This window comes from Plutella xylostella, chromosome 21 (genome assembly GCF_932276165.1).
Source record: "Plutella xylostella chromosome 21, ilPluXylo3.1, whole genome shotgun sequence".
In the NCBI taxonomy this organism is placed as follows: domain Eukaryota; kingdom Metazoa; phylum Arthropoda; class Insecta; order Lepidoptera; family Plutellidae; genus Plutella; species Plutella xylostella.
The window spans coordinates 1450741-1475328 of NC_064001.1; the positions used below are offsets into that span (position 1 = coordinate 1450741).

The 24588-nt window shown below is 39.9% G+C and overlaps 1 protein-coding gene across 1 annotated transcript; it reads right to left on the bottom strand.

The window, feature by feature from the left end:
* Positions 1-186: 186 nt before the first annotated feature.
* Positions 187-24136, bottom strand: LOC105381069 (phosphatidylinositol 3-kinase catalytic subunit type 3). The gene is made up of 11 exons (XM_048628655.1): positions 23945-24136; positions 23587-23775; positions 23133-23289; positions 19359-19496; positions 13282-13404; positions 9346-9441; positions 8614-8854; positions 7819-7924; positions 6686-6792; positions 5751-5855; positions 187-293 (listed from the first exon to the last, which is right to left on the bottom strand). Exons 1-11 carry the CDS (start codon positions 24013-24015, stop codon positions 187-189), a joined length of 1440 nt encoding a protein of 479 aa, XP_048484612.1. The 5' UTR covers positions 24016-24136.
* Between the last annotated feature and the right edge of the window lie 452 nt (positions 24137-24588).

Here is a 24588-nt window from a genome sequence, read left to right on the forward strand (position 1 = left end):
CTGACTTCTTTCCCGGGCTTACATTAGATATATCATGCTGGACATGTAGGTTTCGTCTCAATATACCCTTTTTGCAACACCTGTATACAGTATACAGCTATTGGCTTACGTAATTTATTACTGGGCAACAGTGGGCGATAGAAGGCTGATGATGATGTCGAAGGAGGATAGACTATATTAGTTTACTTACTCGTATCCCTCCGCGTCAGCCAGAGCGCTTTCTGCGCGGTCGTCGACCAACTCGTCCGCCGAGCGAGCGCTGTGCGTCGACGACGACATCTCTGCTGGGATGCCTGTGATGTGTGAGGGTATGGATTTGCATTTTTGTTACGAGTAATTAAGCCTTACATCGGGGGTGGTATGTCAGAGCGTTTTCAATTACGATCATGATTTCCGTTGGGACGTAATATCAGAATAATAATATAAAAATTTGGGTTCTAAGATTCATGATATTTTAAAAATATTTACAGGAAAAAAAATTCTCCTTTAACGAAAATAGATAAAGATATACTGCTATAAACAAGGTATATCTCACCTTGCTTATAGCAGTGTTGTATTGGAAACTTTTGGGATATTATTTAACTTGAAACACAAATTTCTTTCACTTTCAGTTGGTACTGCACTGTATTTATCTCTTTCTTGTGTTATGTAAAGTCTATTTTTTAGTCTCAGATACTTAAATTGCGAGATTCTGAACGGTTCATCAACAGCCGATTGTCCCGCCCATAGAACGATACGTTACTTAAATCACGGGACAATCAACTGTTGATGAACCGTTCAGAAACTGTCAATTTAGAATCTCACATTAAAAAACAGACTTTACGTGTTATGTTTATTTTATTTATTTATTTATTTATTCTTCATTGCACAATATACAAAAGTAATTATGTACAATTAGGTGGACTTAATGCTAAAAGCATTTTCTACCAGTCAACCTACAGGAGGTACAGGGAGTAAATTGTATGGGAGTGCAAAAAAAAAAGAACTTATTAAAGACAATTTCAGCGAAGAAAACTAAATATGTACTACTTAAATATAATATCCCACAAAAATTTATACTTATACAATATACTAATAGATAATATATAAACCTATACCTATAAAATATATACAATACATAAATACCTAATATAAATATACATACTATAATATTATTATTATATAAACACACAACAACTGAGGTGCATGAAAAAATTAACTGTCTTCTATCCTATCCTGCTGAGATAATGAGCCCGAACCAGTGATTTAAATACTGCTCGACTGGGAGCCTTCCTGATAGACTCGGGGAGATCATTCCACAGTCGGACAGCTGTAACGGAGAAGGAATTAAGCATAAAACCTGAATGATGTAGTGGTAAGGACAACAAAAGATTATGGGAGGAGCGGAGGTGTTTGCTATGAGTATCTGATAGGAAGTTGAACATAGATTTAAGGTAAGAAGGGGAATTAGGTTCAAAGAGGACTGAAAAAAGAAGGCAGAGAATGCGTACATTCCTCCTATCTCGAATAGGAAGCCACTTTAACTTGGCACGATAACTGGACACGTGATCATATTTTCGGAGACCGAAAATGAATCGTATACAGGTATTCTGCAAGCGTTCCAGTTTGTTAAGCAAAGCCTCAGTCACATCCAAATAGCACACATCAGCATAGTCAAGAATGGGCAAGAGAAGAGAGGTTGCCAGAGAAAGTTTTGTCTTGAAAGGCAGAAAGTTTTTGAGGCGTATAAGGGAATGCATAGAGGCATAGATCCGACGCGACACATTGTCAATCTGTGGCACCCAACTCAGATGATCGTCGATGATCAATCCAAGATCTTTGACCGTGGATGAAAATGGAATACTGCATCCGTCGAACACCAATGGCACCGAAGTAAGATCATGGTTAGACATTAATTGAGAGCTGCCGACGATGATTGCTTGACATTTCGTAGGGTTTACCAAAATACCAAAACTTTTTGACCACTCAAGAATACGTGTTAGGTCTTCATTAAGTTGGTTGATGATCAAATCCAAGTCATCAGGATGGCCCTGACTGTAAAGCTGCAGATCATCAGCGTACAGATGGTAGGAACAGAGAAGATTAGAGGAGACTAAATGAATAAACATAGAGAAAAGTAAAGGAGACAGGATACCGCCCTGAGGAACGCCAGCAGACAAATCGGACCAGTCAGATAATACCGAGCAGCTTCGGATCGCCTGCTGACGACCCCGAAGATAGGAAGAAAACCAGCTGACAGCAGGGAGGGAGATCTTGGATTTTTCCAAAACGGCTAATAGTAGGTCATGGTCCACAGCGTTAAACGCATTGCTAAAATCAATGAGGACAAGCACGGTAATCATTTTGTTCTCCATACCACACCTAATGTCCTCAGTGACTTTCAGCAAGGCAGTCGTAGTGCTGTGCCCAGCCCGAAAACCAGACTGGTATGGATTTAGAAGACCACCATTTGACAGAAACGCGGTAAGCTGGCGGTGAACAATCGACTCGAGGACCTTGGACAGGAAGGGTAATATTGAGATGGGGCGGTAATGGTTGAGAGATGAGGGATTTGATATTTTAGGAAGAGGAATAACATAGGCCTTACGCCAGAGATCAGGGAAATGTCCAGAGGTAAGGGAATGGTTGATGATATGGGTGATGGCAGGGAGAAGGATGTCGAGAAGATTGATCACCATAATGCGTCCTATATTATCATGGCCTACCGCCTTCGATTTGAGGGACAGAATAATTTTCCTAATCTCCTCCGCTGATGCTGGTGCGAAATTAAAGGAGTCTATATCTGGCGTGGGTATATTATCAATTTGATTTAGAGTGAATTGTTTTGTGAAAGAGTCAAGAGTAGAGGAGGATGTGAAGTGTTTGTTGAGAGAGTTAAGATCAAAAGGAATTTTATCATCTTGTTTAGGTGGCTTACCCACGCCAAGAGACCTTAGGAATTTCCAAATGCCTGCAGGAGAAGATAGTTCAAGTTGCTCTGTGATATATTGGCGTTTGGCGTTCCTACACATCTGATTACACCGATTTCTGGCTGCCTTACAGGCAGACCAGTTTTCCTCAGTACGTGATTTTTTGTACCTACGAAATGCCCTGTCCCTCCTGACCATGAACTTCCGGATAGTGTCAGTAATCCAAGGCGTTGGTCGATGCTTCAGTTTCACAGGACGTACAGGAGCATGAGTGTCAAACAGCTTTATGACATTGCTGCATAGAAATGCAACTTTGTCATCGACATCTGGCAAGTCCTGCATGTCACTCCACTGTATTTTTGTGGCATCGGATCTAAGCCTCTCAGCATCTAGCTTAGAAAAGTTACGCTGAAGGAGTACCACTGGCTTTGGTTTTGGAATGCGTAATCGATAGGAGCAGAAAATGAGGTCATGATTAGAGAAACCAGGAGCGAGGTGTTGTCCGTGGCGAGCTACGAGAGAATCATCAGAAGTAACAATGAGGTCGATTAAGGTGTCAGTCGTAGAAGAGTGATGAGTGGCGGAAAGTGGTAAAATTTTGAGATTGACTGAATCGACGATGGATTGCAATTTTCGGGAGCGAGAGTTAGGGACAAGCAAGTCGGTATTAAAATCACCCATGACTATGTGATGTGTGTAGTTGGAGGTTATATTTTCAAGGACGGACTCTATAGACGGAAAATAGTTATTACTTGGAGCACAATAGGACACCCCAAGTAAAACCTTGACCCCCAGATTCAGTTCGAGAAATAAATATTCGGCGGGAGCATTACTGGACGAGGGAGACTGGGCTACAATTGAGAATGGAATATTGCTTTTTAAGTAAATGGCTACTCCTCCACCCGATCTACCCACGCGATCATTGCGGACTAGGACATATCCAGGGAGACAGTACGCATGTGAAGAAAGAGTGGGTTGTAGCCAACTTTCAGAAACCAAAACAGCATGGGCTATGCCCGATGAGAAAGTGTTAAGCAGTTCGTTATAATGTTTTGGAATGCTTTGAGCATTAATATGGCAAACGTTAAAATTTTTAGAAAGAGAGGAGAACTCGTTAATTAAAGTGTCACTTAGGCACAGGCCATCATCATCAGCGCTTAGATAAGAAGAAGAATCAGCCGAAGCAAATGAGTCATCGTCAGATCCAACAGACATAAAAGTTTGTGTGTGTAATATGTAACTACAATTAAAAATACTATATACTTAAATAAATAATATATTCTAATAGATAAAGCTAATAAAATATGTACTAAACGAATTATTGACTTGCGCGAGTAGAAAAAACTACCTGCACCGGCCTGCTGGTCAAAAAGTAAAAAAAAAAGACATTAAAAAAAAAATTAATAATAGTTGACGCTCAGAATATTAACATTTGAATAAATGGACTATTTAATTTAGTTAGAGCGTGAATTTCTGAACGCAACCCAATACTTAACACTGACAGAAAACTAAAAACACAGATAAATAATTGGCAGAATATGTTGAAGTTGTCAACCTCTTGACAACTAAATCTACAAAAAAAAAAAAAAAAACTGAAAGTTTGGTTGACAAAAGCAAAGACAAAATAAAGAACACATTGCTGTGTGGAAAAATAAATTAACCTACCTTCTACCTTACGTTACGAGCAAGTACTAAAAAATGCAATGCGTTTAGAAAAGAGTAATTGAAATTGAAGCACAATGAGAATCAACGCTTATGAACACCGGCTTTACTTCTGGTTACTGGAGCAGGTTGCGCGACTGGGGGCTGAGACGCCGTGGTTGGAGTCACAACTCTGCTGGGACCAGGCTTCGAGGCGGGCTTGGTGCCGGGCGTCTTGCGAGCCGCGGGGGCCGCTGCCACCGCCGGGTGCTTGCTGCACAGCTCGTCCAACTCCAGCTCGGACACTACCTTCACCCTGGTGTCTGCGAGCTGAATGAAGATGGCACCATTTCTCGTCCAGCAGGCCCTGATACCGAAGTGCTTGCGGGCCCGCATGAAGATGCGTTGCCGTGTCCTGGTCAGGAATTCTCGGATGATAATGGGACTAGATTTGAGTTCCCTCTTGTTATCCCATATTAGTGACCTGACAGATGGAGTTGAGAACCTCACCAGAATAGGCCTGGGCTTCTCAGGGTCCTGTATGCCTCCAATCCGAACACACTGGATAATGCTGGAGCGATCAAAATGTGACTGACCCAGCTTGGTGACAACAGTGTGTGTGATCAGCGCCGTGGGGTCCTCCTCCTTCTCCTCCGCAATGCCAGTGAACAGAAGGGCATTATGACGGCTCTGGGTGTCTATTTCATCCACCTGCCTGACTAGGCCAGCAATCTGCTCGTGCATCAGACGTAGGATGGGCATGACTGAGTCCTTGAATAAGCTGAAATCCCTGGAGAGATCATCAAGCTCTGGCTTCCTGCTTGAGTTGGAGGACTTCAGCTTTCTCTCAAAATCATCCATGCGATCAGCAATCATCTTCTCCATATTCTTCTGTTGCTCCAATAGCTCTTGTGTAGAGACCATAGTGCAGTTATCAGTGTCAATAGTGTAGATGATAGGTATTGACCAGCAGGTAGGTGCAGTTGCAAGAGTTACTGCATATAATTGCTAGATAACAATTATCCACCGAATTTATGTATATAAATATCTGAATTTTATTAGAAAATACTTTTATTATTGTAAATAACTATTTAAATTTATTAAAATCTCTACAGTACAATGTTGTTTATTTATTTGCAACTACCCGAAAAAAAAAGTGTTTAAGTGGAACAAATAAATGTTTTATCCATTGTTACTCACTGGTGGCGGAGAGTAGGCTGGCCTGGCTGCCGCGCGCGCCGCCCGGCAGCTTGAACTCCACGTCGGTGAACGTGGGCTCCTTGCCGCCAGACAGCTTTATGTACTCTGGAAGGAAGTACATAATCATTAGTTTAACTTTAACGGATACAAGCTGAGTTTTAAAGTCTGTTTTTTTATCTCAGATATTAATTGATAGATTCTGAACCGTTCATCAACAGTCGATTGTCTCACGATTAAGTGACGTATCATTCTATTTTCGGGACAATCGACTGAGACCGTAGATGAACAGTTAGAATCTATCAATTTAGTATATCTGAGATTAAAAAACAGAGTTTAGTTAGTATGACTCGTCATACAATACTAAAACATAACTCAAAGCCAGTACATAACATTTTCTTTACAACGAATTGAGGCTAGTCCCCATAATAACAAATTATAGTCATGAAAAGAGCATTCTAACGTCTGGCCGTTATTGGACGGTAGGTATGGGTCCCATAATTTTTTGCCCGTTATCCTTTTCACTCATCTCTTCAGGCGTCCACTGACAAAACTCCCCCCCACTCACCGAGGTGTATCTCGCGCCAGTCCTCGTACTTGAGCGCCTGACCAGGTCCTAGTCAGGAGCCTGCTTCAGCGCGTCCACTGACAAAACTCCCCCCTACTCACTGACTGCTGAGCCCAAGGTCCCGGGTTCGACTCCCGATTGGGGCAGATATTTTTACTCGGGTCTTGGGTGTTGATATTTATATTTAATATGTATCTATCTATGTATTTGTGTAGATAAATATATCAGCTGTTCGATACCCATAACACAGGCTCTATAAATAAATAAATTCATTTATTTCAGATATTAATCCATAAAAATCCTCTGCCTAGCTTGGGGTCGGATGGCCGTGTGTGAGATGTCCCCACATATTTATTTATTATCCACTCACCGAGGTGTATCTCGCGCCAGTCCTCGTACTTGAGCGCTTGCACCAGTTGCAGCAGGTACAGCAGTAGGTCTTCGTCGGGGGCTTGTTTGAGACGGGATATCGCGTATCTGACACACAAATAAATAAATAAAATAAATATTTCTTGAGGAAGTGTTGGTCCGGTTTTACCTCAGGTTCTTGTATTTTTTTATATTACTCTGTTAAATTGTTTTAATGCTTGGTCCTAACAATGACAATGATATCAGAAATGTGCGAGGGAAATACTCTCCCATTAATTTTTAATCCCTAACTCATTTAAAATTTTTAGGAGACTCCGTATTTATGCGCATAGATATTAAACCGATACTCACTTTCTCATAGAGGTGAATAAGCACATACTATTCATATTCATATCCATATAAGTACATAAATATTTGACTGATATTAATAATCATCATCCCATCGGTTTCAAAATACAAACAGTTTTCATTCCGACATATATCACACTCACATTTTCTTTCTCACATGACGAAGAAAAAATATACACAGTATTCACACAGACACACATTACACTCACACTCCCTTCCTCACAACTCTTCAATGAAACCCACAGTATTGACACCGGCACATTTCACACCCATACTCACTTTCTGACGGCCGGATGCGTGAACTTGGGCGACAGCAGCTCGAGCGCGTCCTCCACGTCCATGGGGGCCCACTGCTGCATTATCACCCCCACACATATCACACTGCAATTTACTGCTAGCAAGATAAAGAGACACATAGTATTCATGCCGACACATATTACACCCATACTCACTTCCTCACTTGGATTAAAGAGACACACAGTATTCACACACAAACATACTATCTCATACCAGTTTTATCACAATCAACACATATTACACTCACACTCCCTTCCCTTCCTCACATTTTTTTTAAGAAACCCACAGTATTCATCATCAGCCAATATTCATCCACCTGTAGATAGCGCCACAGCACTCGGTCCTCTGCCGTTCTCATCCAGCCACTACCGGCTACCCTCCTAAGGTCGTAAGGAATCGAGAACTTGTCTACCCCAACGGTTATGGGTTCTTCGGCAGATATGACCAGCCCACTTCAGCTTGCCCCCCACATTTCACACTCATACTCACTTCCTGACGGCCGGATGTGTGAACTTGGGCGAGAGCAGCTCGAGCGCGTCCTCCACGTCCATGGGCGCCCACTGCTGCATCATGGCGAGAGCTTGACGGACCTCGCCTGGGGATGAACATGTTGTATTTAGTTTAAAATATCTACTAAACTATAATAGTGGTTTCCAAGATATGAAAAAAAAGTTCTATTTAGTCTCTACTAGCTGTTCCCGCCAGCTTCGCCTTAAAAAGTTTTCCCGTGGGAATTCCTCGATAAAAAGTTGCCTATGTGTCATCTAACTCCATAACAAATTTCATTAAAATCGTACACATACAGTGTGTGTGTGATGCATCAAGCAACGAGGGGTGTCCCACCGGAAATCTATGCAAAGCATATATGAGGAAGAGGGTGTCCCACGCTACACAGTATATGGCTGTTCTTAACATCATGTGGATTTCATCACGCACGCGGGATTGTTGCACGCCATTATCCCGCGTCTCGCGTACATATTCCATATGCGTCACAATAATAAATACTAATGAATAAATAAAATTAAAAATAGCCCATGACACTAACCTTGTCTATTCCAATTGACGCACTCCAGGAACTTGGCCAGCGCCTTCTTCTGCTCGCACAGGTAGAAGCGGAACTTCCACAGCAGGTCCTGCTCGTCCGCCGCCAGCGCCCGGCCCGGGGGCAGCGCCACTATGGACGCAGGGGCTGTGTCTCTCTGCTACATCTAGCGAAGAGGGTGTCCCACGCTCTATACTATATGCTACACATATGAGTGCGAGGGTGTCCCACGCTCCACTAACCTTGTCTATTCCAATTGACGCACTCCAGGAACTTGGCCAGCGCCTTCTTCTGCTCGCACAGGTAGAAGCGGAACTTCCACAGCAGGTCCTGTTCATCAGCAGCGAGGGCCCGGCCCGGGGGCAGCGCCACTATGGACGCGAGCTGGTCGCGCTCCGTGGCCGTGGGTTTGGCGTCTCGGCCGGAGAGGCCCGAGCGGAGAGAGCGGGCTAGGCGGTGTTGTTTTGCTTCGACTAGGTTCTCCTGTGGGGTGGAGGGTTGATTGGTAAGTGTTATTTATCGGTGACTTAGAATAAGATAAGGGAAACAGAAAGTAGTAACGGACATTTATTACACTGGAATAACGTATAATGTATATTACGTTTTTCACTAAGTACAACTACCTACGTTTCTGAGTAGGTATTAATTATTAATCATAATTTAGTTAGTGGAATAGAGTATGTAGTGTTCGTAAAAAATCGTATAACTGACAAATTACTTGTAAAATTAAATAGATAGGTGTTTAAAATTAAATAAAATAAAATCTTTGATCGATCTTCACTAGATTGTATGCCTGAAATTCAGAAAACTATTACTTTTAAGTTATACTAATCGATGTCAACCCAGAGAGAGATAGGATAGCTAAAGAAGAACCCCAAGATCTCTTAATAAATAGTAGAATACAACCATACCGCGATGTAGAATGACTACAGACAACGCCATCTAGAGTAAAGTAGAGTAAACCAATACATTACCTGCAGTATCTCGTGGTCGGGCACGGTGACGATGTCGGCCTCCGCGCGGAACTGGTACATCTCGTCGCCATCCTGCTCGTAGTACACCACCGCGTGCTGGAATCATCGTCATCATCATCAGCTTTGTCATCATTATCATTATAGGCTTGTACGGTCATCTGCATAAGTAGCTGTACACTTCTGTACCTTGCCAAACTGACGAACAAACAATGTTTCTATGAATTGATATGCGGTTTCACATTGACAAGGTACAAAAGTGTGTATATAGATACTTATGCAGCTGACTGTACACAAAACTACGTCGCATTTCAAAAATCTGCAACTGTTTTTCAGGCAAATGCTTGATTACCGTTGCATGTTTTTGCGATGCGACGTCGCAACGCAGTTTTGTGTACGAGGACAAGACATAATACATTATACACTCACGGGCAATTAAATATAGTTCCGCTCACAAAATGCCGCCACCAAACGAACCAATTTTTTCAAAGATTTAATTTAAATATTACCATTTTATGTTGGTAATATCCTAATGCTCTGCTAAATGTACTTCAATGTTGCAGAAGGCGTCATTAAGCTAGCCTTAAGTTGGTGCTTTTCTCACTGAAATCTTTTCATTGCCCGTGAGCGTACAAGTTTGATTGTATCTGTGGATGATTAATGTTCTCATAATATACATTAACTACAAACAAAATGTTCACATGATTAAATATTAATCACACTCTGGATTAACACATAGAGCCGTCGGTCCGATTGTCTGTCGTCATTGGAGCGAATCGTCGCACACGCAGACACTAGCTAATGTCGAGATCCTACTTATAGCTAAAGTCTGTGAGTAGTGTATGTTTGTTACTTCTTCACGTCAAAACGGCTGAACCTATTGAAATGAAATTTGGTATTGAGACACCCTGAATTAACACATATATATACTTTTTATCCCGGAATTCCCATGGGTTTTTTTAAAGCGAAGCGAAGTTCGCGGGTACAGCCAGTATATTATAAACTCAAAAGTTTGTATGTAAGGATGGATGTATTTTTGTTACTCTTGCACTCCAAAACTAGTGAACGGTTGTTTTTGGTAGGTATGTAATAAGCTGACACGCTGGATTAACATTTAGGCTTATTTTTAACCCAGACTTTTAAAGTGAAAACTTTTTTAAGGCGTAGCAAAGCTCGCGGGTAAAAGCTAGTCAAAGATACCTATTATAATCATTGCACTCATAATTAAAGCTTGAGAAAGTACAGGTTTTGCAAAGATATCGTTAACAACATTATACAGGGTGTCCCACGGCTATGAAACATGAAGGGGAAAAATTAAATACCGAAGCCACTAACTTAATGCCAAGATGTATGATATAATTATTGCACTTATCATTAAAGCTTGGGAAAGTACCGGTTTGCAGTGATATCGTTAACAAGATTATACAGGATGTTCGATACCACATGAAGTAGAAGGTAATATTTGAAAAAATACCAAAACCACATTAAAAAAAATACATATTTAATGGATTGGCTGACCCGCGAATTGCCTTATCCTATCACCATAATAATGAAGCCACAGTGTTAGAACCTTTCGTAGAAATTTCTGTAGCTTTTGGATCATTCAGCTCGTAGAATTTTAATGGGGGTGTCGGCGTCTATATGCATTTTGTCACATTTCACGTGCGTCGTAAATAACATTTGTGTTTTTTTAGATTTCATTAATTGTATCGTTTCTGAAGGTGATAAAATAAATTTGGATGAATAACAAAGATTTTGAGTTTTATTGATCTTTTTACACAGAATGTATTGTGTTTCTGCTGTCACTTCGTATTTGTTCACACTACAAAAGGTTAACCGAGAGCGTTCACATATTGTTGTACTTTTATCTAAAGCAAGTTAACATATGGGTCAGAAAAATAACAATTCTTATTCTCTTTTTCAATCTGTCCAATAAATTAGAGGTTTAACATTTAATCAGCTATAAACAAGTGACAGCTTTAACGACCGCAGTGACCATTTTGGTAAACACTGGAGTCACCTTTATTGCCATAAGCAAAGGATTTGTCGCCTGTTGCACAGATTACGAGAGAAATAAAGAAAAAACCCTTTGAATTTCGAAGGTAAATCGACTGTTTGGAAAGTTCCATAGATTGTGAAGGCCGACTGACCATTATTTTATTGTTTTTATTTTTAGTTAGTAGCACTAGCTTCGTATCGCCTTAAAAGTGGTTTCTGTGGAGATTCTGGGATAAAGTTAGGCTATGATATCGTTCAGGGATAATAGTAGTAGTAGCAGTATAACTTTATTATTATACATAAAACACTAATAAAGTATTATAATGGTGAAATAATTGTTGAAATCACTGACAGTTTATAAAACATACTTAATTATATTATGCACAGCCATTTCCTCTTTATCTAATGATTACATTATTAGCATCAGTATTTTGATAAATTTGGAGGAATACGAATAGGTACCTACTTCAAACTACAATGACATGCATACAATATTAGATACTAGATACATATTCAGATCGTCACCATAATATGTAAGAACCGTTTAATTAAATGGATGCAGATTGTTATTACTTATTACGTATGTAAAACACGTGTATTTTTTCCATTCCGGTACAGCGTAAGATCGGACATACTTACAGTAGGGATAGTGTAAGATTCACAGTTTCAGGTTTTTATTTATTTTAACTTTCACCTTCGGCCGACTCGTATGGCAACCATAGATGCTGAGCTGGTGCCTTTTTGACGCTCTGAACAGCAACTTTTGTTTGTTTTTTATTGTATCATTTTCTGTATTTCGTTGTTGTTTTGTATGATTTTCTGATTTTGTTGTTGTCAGTGTGCCAAATAAAATGTTTCTTTCTTTCTTTTTTCATAGATAATGGTTGTTAAACTGTTTGAGAAAGAAGGGCTCAGTTTCAGCTTCATTACATACATAAAGTTAAGCCCTGCTTAATGAAACATTCAGCCAATCACAGCGCCGCATATTTACTTAAGATCTACGTTCTTATTTGGTTATTATAGTAATTTTAAACAGGTGGATTGCATGCAATAATAATACTTATATCATTTGCATAAACTAACTTTTTCAAGCTTTTTGACGTGACAAATATGTATTAAACGTATTTACTGCCCACACATTGCACTGTGCCGCCGGTTAGTTTGCAAATATAAATAGTAACAAGGCTGTTATCACTTACACGCTATCAGTGTAATGCGTATTGAATAATGAATGTAACCATCATCATAACGAGTAACCCCAGGTGTTGAGGCAAGTTTTTGTCGCCGCATGTTCAATCATCATCAGCCCGTTATTGTCCACTAACGGTCCTGCAAAGGTTGTCTGATAGATATTACTTTTAACAATAAGGCCGCCTTTTTGTGCATACTGTCTTTCATGGTGCAAAATAAAGAGTATTCTATTCTAATGGTTTGTCTCCGTTTTAAAAGTATTTGCCATTCGGATAAGCGTACGTTTCTGAGTGCCAAGAGTGCGCCGCCGCCGGTCGTATATAAGGAACCTTTGTATAGATATCAATCACTTAAGGCAGCTCGTATGTTTATCCGCGTGGACTATAGGAATTCGTGTTGTTTTGGGGTGTGGTACCGAATAAATATTATAATATCTTTATCATCACTCGAGGGGACTTGTATCTTTATCTCCGTGGATCATAACTAAAGATGCCATGTATATAGTCGCATTTATATTATAAAGGAGAAAGGTTGTGAGTGTGTGTGTTTGTTACTTCTTCACGTCAAAACGCCTGATCCGATTTACACAAAATTTGGTATGGGGCTAGCTGAAACCCTGGATTAACACATATGCTACCTTTTATCGCGGTACTCCTCTCCGGATGAACACGTTATGCTTTTATCGTGGTATTCCCACGGGTAAACTTTTAAGAAAATATGTATTTAAGTAAATAAATAGACAATACTCACGTCAATCCCGTCGACCTGCACCGCTGGGAACTCTATCATCAGGTACATGTAGTCGGAGCTGCGCTTCTCCTTCTCGTTGATCATCTCTATCTCACGGAACGTCAGTCGGTCCAGCCAGTCCACCTGCGGAGAGAAGAAGAGAAAACCTTAAGGTATTGTCAAAGAAGGTTGGTTAATGGGAGGAAACTCTATGGTGCTTTCATAGACTCTGTGATTTTAGTAGAATGAGATTAATTTTGCCCACCTGTGTGACCTCAATATTGTATTTATAAGACATATTTTTCCTATTCAATTCACATCACCTTATTCATTCTAACAATAAAACAAATGGATAAAACATTTTAAATCAATACAGACTATACCTTCGTCTTTCTAATAACAAAACAAATAAAAGATTTCTAAACAATAGATAAATAAAACACAGACCACCCACACACAAACTTAATCACACAAAAAAACTGTAGACCATAAACAAATCAAAACAACGCTGGCCGCAAAAAGACCACTAGAAAAGAAAAATAATATTCACAAGCGCATCGAGTAGAGCGAATAAACAGCACGGGACATAGACGTCTGCGCGACGCCGCCGTCGCATGCTTTGTACGCACACTGAGTCCTGCGAACAATCACTCCGCACCACAGAACACTATACTCCTTGCTCGATAACTTTACGCGCAATTATTGAGTAACCGGTAGGGCATGTTTGAAAAAAGAATCTTATTTAATTTATGAAGACTCTACTATGTTGTTAGCTTTTTGTGTTGCACAAAGCACGCATTGAGATAATTAGTTGTTTTTTTATCTATTTAAGGAAATCTAGATATACTAAGTTATGGACTGTCTTTTATGGGTTGTGGAAGAAGTGTGAGAAACGTTAGACTTGAGTTCCCATAAGGTGGATACCTGAACCGGATGTGCAAATGATGGGTATGGGAAGCCATTTCTTCATCCGGAGGGTTACGCCTTGATATAATCGATGCCTATGAACACATACAGGGTGTTCATTTAATTGTGTTGTAAGTATATTGGAAACCTTAAATGTTTTATATAACTTGGCTAAATAGTACCCGCCTGAGCCAACCCTGCAATCGAACCTGCGTTCTCTGGCAGCGCAGCCGGAATCTTTACCGCAAAGCCATTGTGAATCTCAACCTTTAAATATAGGTAAGAATAAGAATAACTACAAAAGAAACCGGTTAATCATAATTGAAATACAAGTGCCTAGCCGTAGACATCTTAATGGTTATGTTATGGGCAAGTTCACCTACATTTTGTTGCAAAAATAGCCACTACAGTACTTATTGTCGAGTGCAAATTACCTACACGAGCATAGATTAACGATATACAAACAGGATGGAGGGTCAGTGCAAAAGAAACGTTTTGACAAAATAACACCCCACTTCTACAACTGAGCTCTTTTCTTTAATTAGTTCGGTTAGAAGATCTGTGACCTTATTCATTGGCACAATGGTTGTCATTAGAGTGAACATAAAAAGATTTTACAGTAAAAATAATACGGACAGATTTTTTCTTTGCTTTTTTGTATGTGACACACCATCTTGTTCGTATATTCTATTCTATTCTCTGTGGGGGTGTAAGTACCTGCACCTGGCTCTCTCGAGTGGAACCTTTGTGCATATCCCCAAGGTCTAAACTGCCTTCCTAAGCTTGGACCATTTCCCACCACGCTGGTCCACTGCGGGTTGGTGGGTTCACATATCTAGATGTGCTAAATCTAGATATGCAGGTTTCCTCACGATGTTTTCCTTCACCGTAAGAGCGATGGTATACATTGTACTTAAGTTAAAAGAACTCATTGGTACATGTCAGCGCCGGGATTCGAACCCGCATCTCTGGCGTGAGAAGCGGGCGCTTACCCGGCTGAGCTACCACCGCTCTCTTGTTCGTATATTGTTAATCTAAATACAAGAACGATGCAATAACTCCATACAAGACAATGGGCTGTCCGGAAAATGCATCAGGGTAATTATTTTTTGTCTGCAAACTATTTTTGTTGCTGATAAATGTGCTTGTGGCGATATATATCCTTGGGAGAGGTCAAAGCCAAACAGGAGATTAATGATGATAATGCCAAGGAATATACTTGTACTTGCAAATTGCGATGTGTGAATGGGGCTGCTTTTACACCATAGTGCTATATATATATATATATATATGCGAGTCTTGTCTCCCGCTAAATAGAACTGCAGTTTGGGAGTATATATGTAATTTTGTAAGTTATACCTGGTCAATAAATAAACGTTTAAAAAATATATATGCTACGTTTCTACATGGATGCGTTTGATATCCACCAATCATTTATTTGGTCCACATAGCATAGCACTGGCAGGAACGGATTTCTTGCACATCATTGCAGCATAGCATATCTCTGGTGGAAAGGAGGCCATCTGAGGCTTTAGCAAAAGTAAGACCTATAGGAATGCAGGCGTTATAGTTTGATAATATTAATAATTATTTACAGTATTACTGGTCGATATCGTACAAATAGGTTTTATTAGTGTCCACTAAGCATTGATATACACAACTAAGCCGTTTTTGACCCTTCGCCTTATTTGTAAATAGTATAAACTATAATAATAGCAGCCTTGATCCAGAAATCTGCATACACTGTGGGTGACTAGGTAAAGTAAGTACATTTTATATGGCAATTTTTATGTCAAGGTTTCAGGCATTAGATAACGAGGATTATTTAATGAGCATGCGATGAAGTAAACCTGATAACAACTAAAAAGGAAAGCCTCATGGTTTCCCACTGTAAAATCGAAGACATTTTGCATTATATCATAATATAATGATCCAATGCAACACTTGTTCAAGGTTCTTAATGACATAATTTTTTGGGTTTTAAGTGAGTGCCATAGTCCGAATAGGCAACATAAGGACGGCAAAATCAAATCATTAAAGAGTGTGAAATTGTTACTATTGGAAATTATGTTAAATTTAATATACTTGACCGGTCTCTTGGTTAGGATACTTATTATAGTTTGGCAACTTATCAATAGGCATTCAATAAAAACTTACCGATTATGAATCCATCACTAGATGTAAGTAGGTATATAAAATTTGTATAAATTATCAAGATATATTATTTAAACACATTTACTTTAGTGTCTCACTAACTACTACTTTTAATAATTTGCGTTTTTTTTCCACTTTCATTTGAAACAAAGCTTTTCAATTATAATTTAATTAAACTGCTATAAAACGAATAGTAAAAATGTACAAAACGCATACGACCAACCGGCGGCCGCGACCAAAATGTGAGTTAGTTTGGTTAAAAAATTTGACCGGTTTGACCACGCGTGCCTGGGGGTTACTTTATACTGACGAAAAACGAACAGACGAGAGCTGTCGTGCAATCGGCACGTTAATACAACGAGATAGAGTCCCGCAGCAGCGATCCAAAAAAGCTTTTTGTCAGTATAGAGTGACCAGCCTGTATTAGGCAACAAAGACTAGTTTCCGGGCGCCGTCTTCGCTTGTATAAAGCGGGTTATAGGTAGGTACATACGTTATCACTTTGTCGCAGTGACAGTGAAATTATCTTGAGCCTCCCAAGGTGTAGTGAGTTTATCCAGGGTTGGTCGTACATTTTTCGACAAATTATACTTTCCAAGAACCAATAGTCACATTGGAAGTTTCGATACGAAGGAGTTAACAAGAAGTCTTGTAGCTTGGGACGCCCTCCAGCCCGCTGGACTGACGACATTATACATGTTTCCAATAGTGGTCCAGAACCAGTATATTATTATCTACCAGTAGACGTTTGATAGCATCTGAAGTTTGTTGATTGAGAGGTTTATCTATCAACCGTTTCTGGATTTGTGGCTTTATTTTTATCATATCTACTTTGTTAGATACAGGCTTCCGTCTGGGCTTCTTAAAACATAAGTATAGATATTCCAGGCCGGGAATCGAACCCTGGATATCCGGCACAAAAGCAATTTTAAATGATGCATTTTTAAATGATCCATTCCGTCATGTTAAAACACCTGTATCTACTTAACTACCAGTTTTAAGAAGCTTAGGGCTGGCTTAGCCTTACCTACTAACCGCCATTACAAATATCAGCTGCAAACCTATTTTTAGAATAAAAGGATAAAAAAATATAATTTAGAATCCTCACCTCATAAAATTAGTAAATAAAATAGTTTATGGTACCTAATACTCTATTGAAGAATACAAATAGCCACATTATTAGACGTTTATAAAACCGGTTGCGTGAACTATGTCACAGCTAGCATCTACCTAGTATACCTGTCAAGGAATTGAATCATTAGCCACAACACAAACTAGTTCTATCCAGTTCAGGTCTTTAAGGCGCTCAATAGTAGTCATTAATAAGTGCGCATCGCGTGTGCATTGATTTAATTTACGACAGTTATAAACATCAAACACAGCGCATGTGCACTATATGCTAATCATGTTGGAGTCAATAACCTTACTACGTCTTACCTACAAGAAATACCTAGAGCAGAGAACGGTTCTAAAGTTCTTATTACATACAATCATACGAGTACCATAGGACCCTCCTTGCCTGTGGGATTACCACCACCATACCATTCTTAAGCAGATAATCAGCGTCGCTCGCCTATTAAATAGGACGAAATTCTGACGAAATTGTATGGATCTGACAGATGTTTGACAGGCGACGCTGGTTATTAAGATTGTTTATTGCTAATGTGTCGGTGGTGTGGTATGGTAGCTGATGACAAAAAGGGAACCGTTGCAGTTGAGTAACGTGCGCGAACAGGCAAAGGTAACGGTGGAGCGAAGTTCTTATCCAGTAGTACCTATTAGCGGTTTTATGTGGGAAACTCATGCCGCCTCATAGATGTAATAAACTAGTTAGTAACTTTGTGTGTGGCCTATGTACCAGTCGACCATTGAGGAGATGTCCTGTTTACTGCACCTGTAGCCTGCTCGGCATGGGGAGGGCGTGTTTTTACTCCGTTCGAGTAGTAGCAACTAAAGGTAAGCGTCCTATCGGTATCGTACGTATCGTATCAAACGGAATGACATAAATGTATGGAGAAACGGCGTCGGCAATGCCGATGAAGTGGACGCACTTGTGTGAATTTCTATACAAAAGAATACTGAATGCGATAATATAAGGGGATACTCCCTCTTTTCCTATCCACACAAGCTTTTTTGGTCAAATTATAAGTGGTTTTGTCACCAAACCAGTTCTCTACGAAATGATAATTATCACCCACAAACCTTAATTAGAATACCGATTAAATCTTAAAAGTCTAGACCGAACACGCGCCATTTATTAAAATTTTAAATGAGGATCCAACTAGAACCTAAATGTCGAAGAAATAAGAATTAAGTAATTAATTATTCTTTTATTTAGATTTGGCGCCATGCTGTGATTAGCGAAATATTTTGATGAATAAATAATGCATTAAATGGAAAGTAGGTGTACGAATGAGATGTTGTACCTAAGCTTTTAAATGTGATGGCATTTTTATTAAAGTATTTATATGTACACAAACACACCGGCAATAGTCCCGGCCCACGTTTAATGGGGAGTAGTGAGTGCATCAATGCACTCCTGCCTACCAGGCATGAGTATGTTTGTATTGCCGGACCTACAGTAAAGTTATAAAAAAACATCTGCTAGGAAAAGTTCCACTACAGCAAAGTTATTATTCTGGTTAGAGATAAGAGATTCCTGACCTCCTGGCAGTAATTTCACCTCTATTTACTAACCAATTATCAATTATATTAATCTTTCTATAAGGTGGAAAAGATAGGCAGCTAGAGGAAGTATTTTAGGAGTATCCCATAATTTCTGTTATATCCTCTAAAGACTCTAAACACTAGATGATTCCTACAAAGTAACATTTCACAGAACAATCGAGATCAATAAAGGCTGTTTCGCATATACCTATCAGTGTCTTTAAAGGCATATTCGCACATGTCCCAGGTGTAACAGGTCCGGTGTAGTTCAGTGTCAGGGAAAATTATTGTTTCATGCATTCGGCACCGCATCACGCATGCAACAGGAACCCAGGATTCTAGAAAGTAAACTTATCAATCAAAATTGTTACCTTAGGTATATGTCCATTGCGGTGTTTCTTCGCCAGCTTGGCCAGCCTCTGCATCTGTTCCTTGCCGCGGTCCGGGGCCTTGCCCGGAGTCTTCTCACTTCCCTCTACTCCGGGCCACACGCGCAAGTCGAACATACCCTTAGAACAGGAGAAACATAACCTCTTTATACCGGACACCAAGGAGGCGTAACACTTTTTACAGACACGAATAGAACTGGCCGAAATGCCCATAATTAAAAAGAACTTTAATTGGGATTGGAAAAAAAGAGAGGGAGAAGTTCCATTTTTGAAATTCGAATACGATTACTGACTGGCAGGAGAGAAAATAATACACTGATGTCATTGTAAAGATGGGCGGTTTCCAGACATTATCTTAGTGATAAATAAATAGTTTCATGATATATGTATACAGTAATAATGATGTGTCTGTATGTGTCGTAAATAATAAATAAGTGTAACAGAGGTCTTCTTTATGAGTCATGGAGAAATGGGTGGTCAACTGGTCAAGTGTTGAGTTGCGTCACAAAATATGCGTAGGTAATGGTAATTAGGAAAAAGGAAATGCGTGACTATTAACGATATTTAATTAGAGAAATCATTACAATGTTCTGCCATCCTAATAAAATCACAATATTACGTAAGTGTTATAATATCTAAAAGCAAAATTGTAATAAAAGCTGTATGTAAGTACAGTCATTTTTAGTAGCAGTCAAATTACCACCAAAGCCTTGTTTTATTTCAAGATTTTTTATTTCTTAATAGGAAGACTAAAGCCTATGCGTCATAAAAAAATCTGTACCTAAGTCTCGTGCGAGGTAGTCTAAACACACATAAGTAGTTGTTAATTTTTATAGCAAAAAATGGCTAGCCTTAAGCCAGTTTCAATATCCATATGCAAATATTTTCAAACCAAAACTGTAGTTTAGACAAAGTAGTCACAAAAAACAGACCTGGCTTAGTTTAGTTTTTTGTCAGTGTCTAGATTTTAATGTGAAACTAAACTGGTTTTCTTTGTACCCACGTGAAAAAACGTGTACCGAAGCAATAAGATGAATATAATGAATCATTGTTTATAAGAAGCTGATAAATGGCTAATTCTTTCCAAGTTTTTTGGTATACATGAAATCTCTCTCTCAGCCTTCTGTAGTCCACTGTTGGACATAGGCCTCTCCTAACGATCGCCACCCCAAGCGGTCACCCGCCATCTGCATCCAGCGGCTTCCCGCTACCTTCCGCAGATCATCAGACCAACGGGTTGGGGGGCGACCGACACGCCGTTTGCCGACACGGGGTCTCCACTCCAGAACCTTTCTACTCCAGCGGTCGTCGGCTCTGCGGGCTACGTGGCCAGCCCATTGCCACTTCAGCGTGCTAATCCTTTTGGCTATGTCGGTAACTTTAGTTCTCCTGCGGATTTCTTCATTACGAATCCTATCTCGCAGGGACACGCCTAACATAGCCCTTTCCATAGCACGCTGAGCAACTCTGAGCTTGTGGATAAGCCCTTTGGTGAAGCACCACGTCTTGGCTCCGTAAGTCATCACTGGCAACACGCACTGATTGAAAACGTTTGTTTTCAGACACTGAGGTATGTTTTCAGTGAAGATGTGTCGTAATTTCCCGAACGCTGCCCATCCGAGTTGGATTCTACGAGCTACCTCTTTATCGAAGTTGGATTTACCTAATCGGATCACTTGTCCTAGGTAGGGATACTGATCGACAACTTCGATGGTGACACCTCCTACAGTTACGGGCGATGATGAAACATGTTCGTTCGACATGACCTTTGTCTTGTCCATGTTCATTTTCAGCCCACTTGTTTAGAGGCATCATTGAGGTCTGTGAGCATTTCGCCTAACTCCTCCAGCGTTTCCGCCATAATAACTATGTCATCAGCAAATCGTAGATGAGAGATATATTCGCCATTGACGTTAATGCCCAGTCTTTTCCACTCTACAAGCTTAAAAACATCTTCCAGTGCACAGGTGAACAGTTTCGGAGAAATAACATCTCCCTGTCTCACGCCCCTTTGCAACTGGATCGGTTTTGTACTATGTTCGTGTAATCGAACTGACATTGTGGCAGCATTGTACATACATCTCAACACCTCGATATAGCGATAGTCTATATGGCACCGCTGAAGGGATTGAAGCATCGCCCAGAGCTCAATAGAATCAAAGGCTTTCTCATAGTCCACAAACGCTAGACATAAAGGTAGATTATACTCCTCGGTCTTCTGTATAACCTGCCGAAGCGTGTGTATATGATCTATGGTACTATAGCCTTTTCGGAACCCGGCTTGTTCGGGTGGCTGGAAGTCGTCGAGTCTTTGCTCGAAACGATTCGTAATAACTCTCGAAAACAGCTTGTACACATGGCTCAGAAGTGCAATGGGTCTATAATTCTTCAATAGGGCTTTGTTGCCTTTCTTGAAGAACAAAGTCACTACACTTCTGCTCCATGCCTCCGGGCTTGTGCCTTCGAGTATGACGGAATTAAACAGCCTCCGAAGTGCTATTAAAATCGGTCTACCGCCGGCTTTCAGAAGTTCTGTCGTTATTCCATCATCTCCCGGAGCTTTGTTGTTTTTTAGCTGTTTGAGAGCTATACTAATCTCGTCTAGACTGACGTCCGGAATATCTTCGGTATAGTGTCGGGTGAGTGGCGCTCGGCTGTCGTGAGCACCGCTGGTAATAGGGTTTTGTGTTGTGGTGTATAACTGTCCGTAGAATCTCTCAATTTCTCCCAGAATTTCGGGCACTGATGAAACGGTGGTGCCAGTGTCGGTCTTCAGTTGGGTCAACAGAGTCTGCCGAACAGGTCGATCTCTAGCAAAGACTTTGGAGCCCTTGTTTTGCTCTATTGCGTCTTGAATGCGCTTGCAATTGTAGCGTCTCATATCGCAACGTCTTGCTTAGGCGATCAGTCTGTTTAGACGTCTATATTCGACCATATCAACTGAAGACTGCAACCTCATTTCTCTCCGTTCTCTTATGAGACTCAGAGTCCCATCTGAGAGTTTTTGAGGTCCTCGGTTGGTTCGGGACGAAAAATATTTCGATCCTACCTCTCGGACAGTTTCCACAAACCTATTATTTAAATCGTCAACTGTAACGCAATTCTCTAAACATATCAGGCGGTCGCAAAGCTCAGACTGAAAGCTTTCAGGATCCTGGATTTGAGCAGGAGTAGGACGGAGCGTGGACTTCATTAGACGGGAGCATTCTATTTTGCAGTTTATATTCAAAGTGCCTCTTACGAGTCGGTGATCGCTGCCGGTCTTAACCCTACTGATCACTGAGACATCATTGAATATGTGCTTCTTATCCGTCAATATGAAGTCGATCTCGTTTTTAGTCTTCCCATCGGGGCTAATCCACGTCCACTTCCTTTGTGGCTTCTTCTTGTAGAAGGAGTTCATCATAAATGAAACATCATACATGAAATGTATATATGTAATTTTTTTTTTATATGATTTATTTATAAAGCATAGCAATTGGTAGCTTACATAGAGGCAGATGTAGGTAAGCCCTATCTTTAGTAAATTATCCTTTTACAGTCAAGGAAACCCTTATATAGGATACCTGACAATGGTCTTTAAACACATAGTTTATTATTGGACATATTTCTTTTTCATTTTTTATACATTTAATCAGTTGGAGTAGTGCAGTAACTTATAACCCATTTAGGGTACTATTCCATTGTTTCCTCTGTTTAGCAGCTAAAATACTCTCCATAATAGTAATAAAAAAAAATGTCATGTCTATAACTGACCTGTCGCAACATGCCATGTTTCCCGAACAGTGATATAGTGGTCCCACCAACCACCATCACCTTGCCTGGCCCTGCACAATCGTAGATGGTCATCGCAAGTATCGCATTCCGTGGCAGGTCACTGTAGAACACTGGCAGTGTCACCCACTCATTCCAGCTGTAGGAATAAATATGTATATCTGTATTTTTATTGGATATACATGAATATCAACAAAGGGCGACCATGACAGATGGTTATTATATCTCTAAGTTTTGTAATTATTGTAAAAATACCAGTTAACTCACTCTCAATAACTACAAAGAGGCATTATTAAAGAAATGGCTTATAAGTGTAATCTTGTTTCACAAGGTTTTGGTAAAAAGAAGTTATCTATGTAATAAAAATTATACTCTCTTTCATGAAAATATCATTTTAATCCTTTAATTTTATCCCGCTGAGGATCTATACACTTACTTCCAGCGAGTGGTGAAGGCCTTATACGAAGTAGTCACGGGCAGAGCTAGTGGTACACCATCGTTCAACACTTGACATGTGACATACAGGTCCGAGCACCCTTCCTGATACAGACCGGAGAACTTCAGCATGGGGTCCGACAACAATTTGTCATATTCTGGCTTCTGCCGTTTGCCTTCCAATGTTCCACTGTTGAAAAGTAGGTATTACTTAAGTATTAAAAAATATATATTCAAGAAAGGATACAGGTAGAAATTTTAAGAAAAGGTAAGTTATGATATCGATCGTGAGGTTTAGGGCTGCGGATTGTGAAAATGTTATTGTTGTTTGATTCGTGAGCCTTGTATTGTAAACTTACATTTTGATTTCGAGCTTGTGATCCAAAGAGGAACTGTACACATAGTAGAATTTGTCGTCAATTTCATTCATGATGAATCGCACTTTTAATCTAGCTTCTCATGAATAATTATATTATTTTCTTCCTTTCTTTGTAATTTATTGTTTTTATTTTTGTAATTTTTGAGTATTGACTGAAGTTTGACTTTAGCAGCTGCTGTCTCATGCTATGTCAATGTCATAATCAGTCAAGTATAATTTTCAAATGAGATACTCTGTGTGTGTATCACTTGGCTTGGCACTGTCTCACTGACTTCACTCACCAGTCAAATGTAACGTGCAATACAATGCAATAGTATCTAAAGCTCAACGCAGCAGTAGTGAAAATCGTGTGAAAATCTCTCGTATTCTCTTCTTCTCAGAGAAGTATAGTGCCACAATCTTATCTGTTCCGGTGCTGACGTCGCTGTGATTGAATCCAGTGATGCCATCGAATAAATTTTGCCTATTTCTGGTTTAAACGACAATGCATTTCTGCTATTACCTATTGTTATAATTAGGTACATTCATAAGTACTTATAGATAAATCAAAATATAGGGTCGATAGCAAATGAAAGAGGATATAATATATCAAACGACATTTGTTGTATGGAAAATTTGTCCACG

What these genes read in the sequence shown, in the direction of transcription:
- LOC105381069 (XM_048628655.1), bottom strand. Translation starts at nt 24,015, where the DNA reads ATGAATGAAATTGACGACAAATTCTACTATGTGTACAGTTCCTCTTTG. An exon ending in CGTCAATTGGAATAGACAAG is followed by an intron (nt 7,925 to 8,613) that starts GTTAGTGGAGCG and finishes GTTCATCCCCAG; the next exon opens with GCGAGGTCCGTCAAGCTCTC. An exon ending in CAGCCTACTCTCCGCCACCA is followed by an intron (nt 294 to 5,750) that starts GTGAGTAACAAT and finishes CACACATCACAG; the next exon opens with GCATCCCAGCAGAGATGTCG.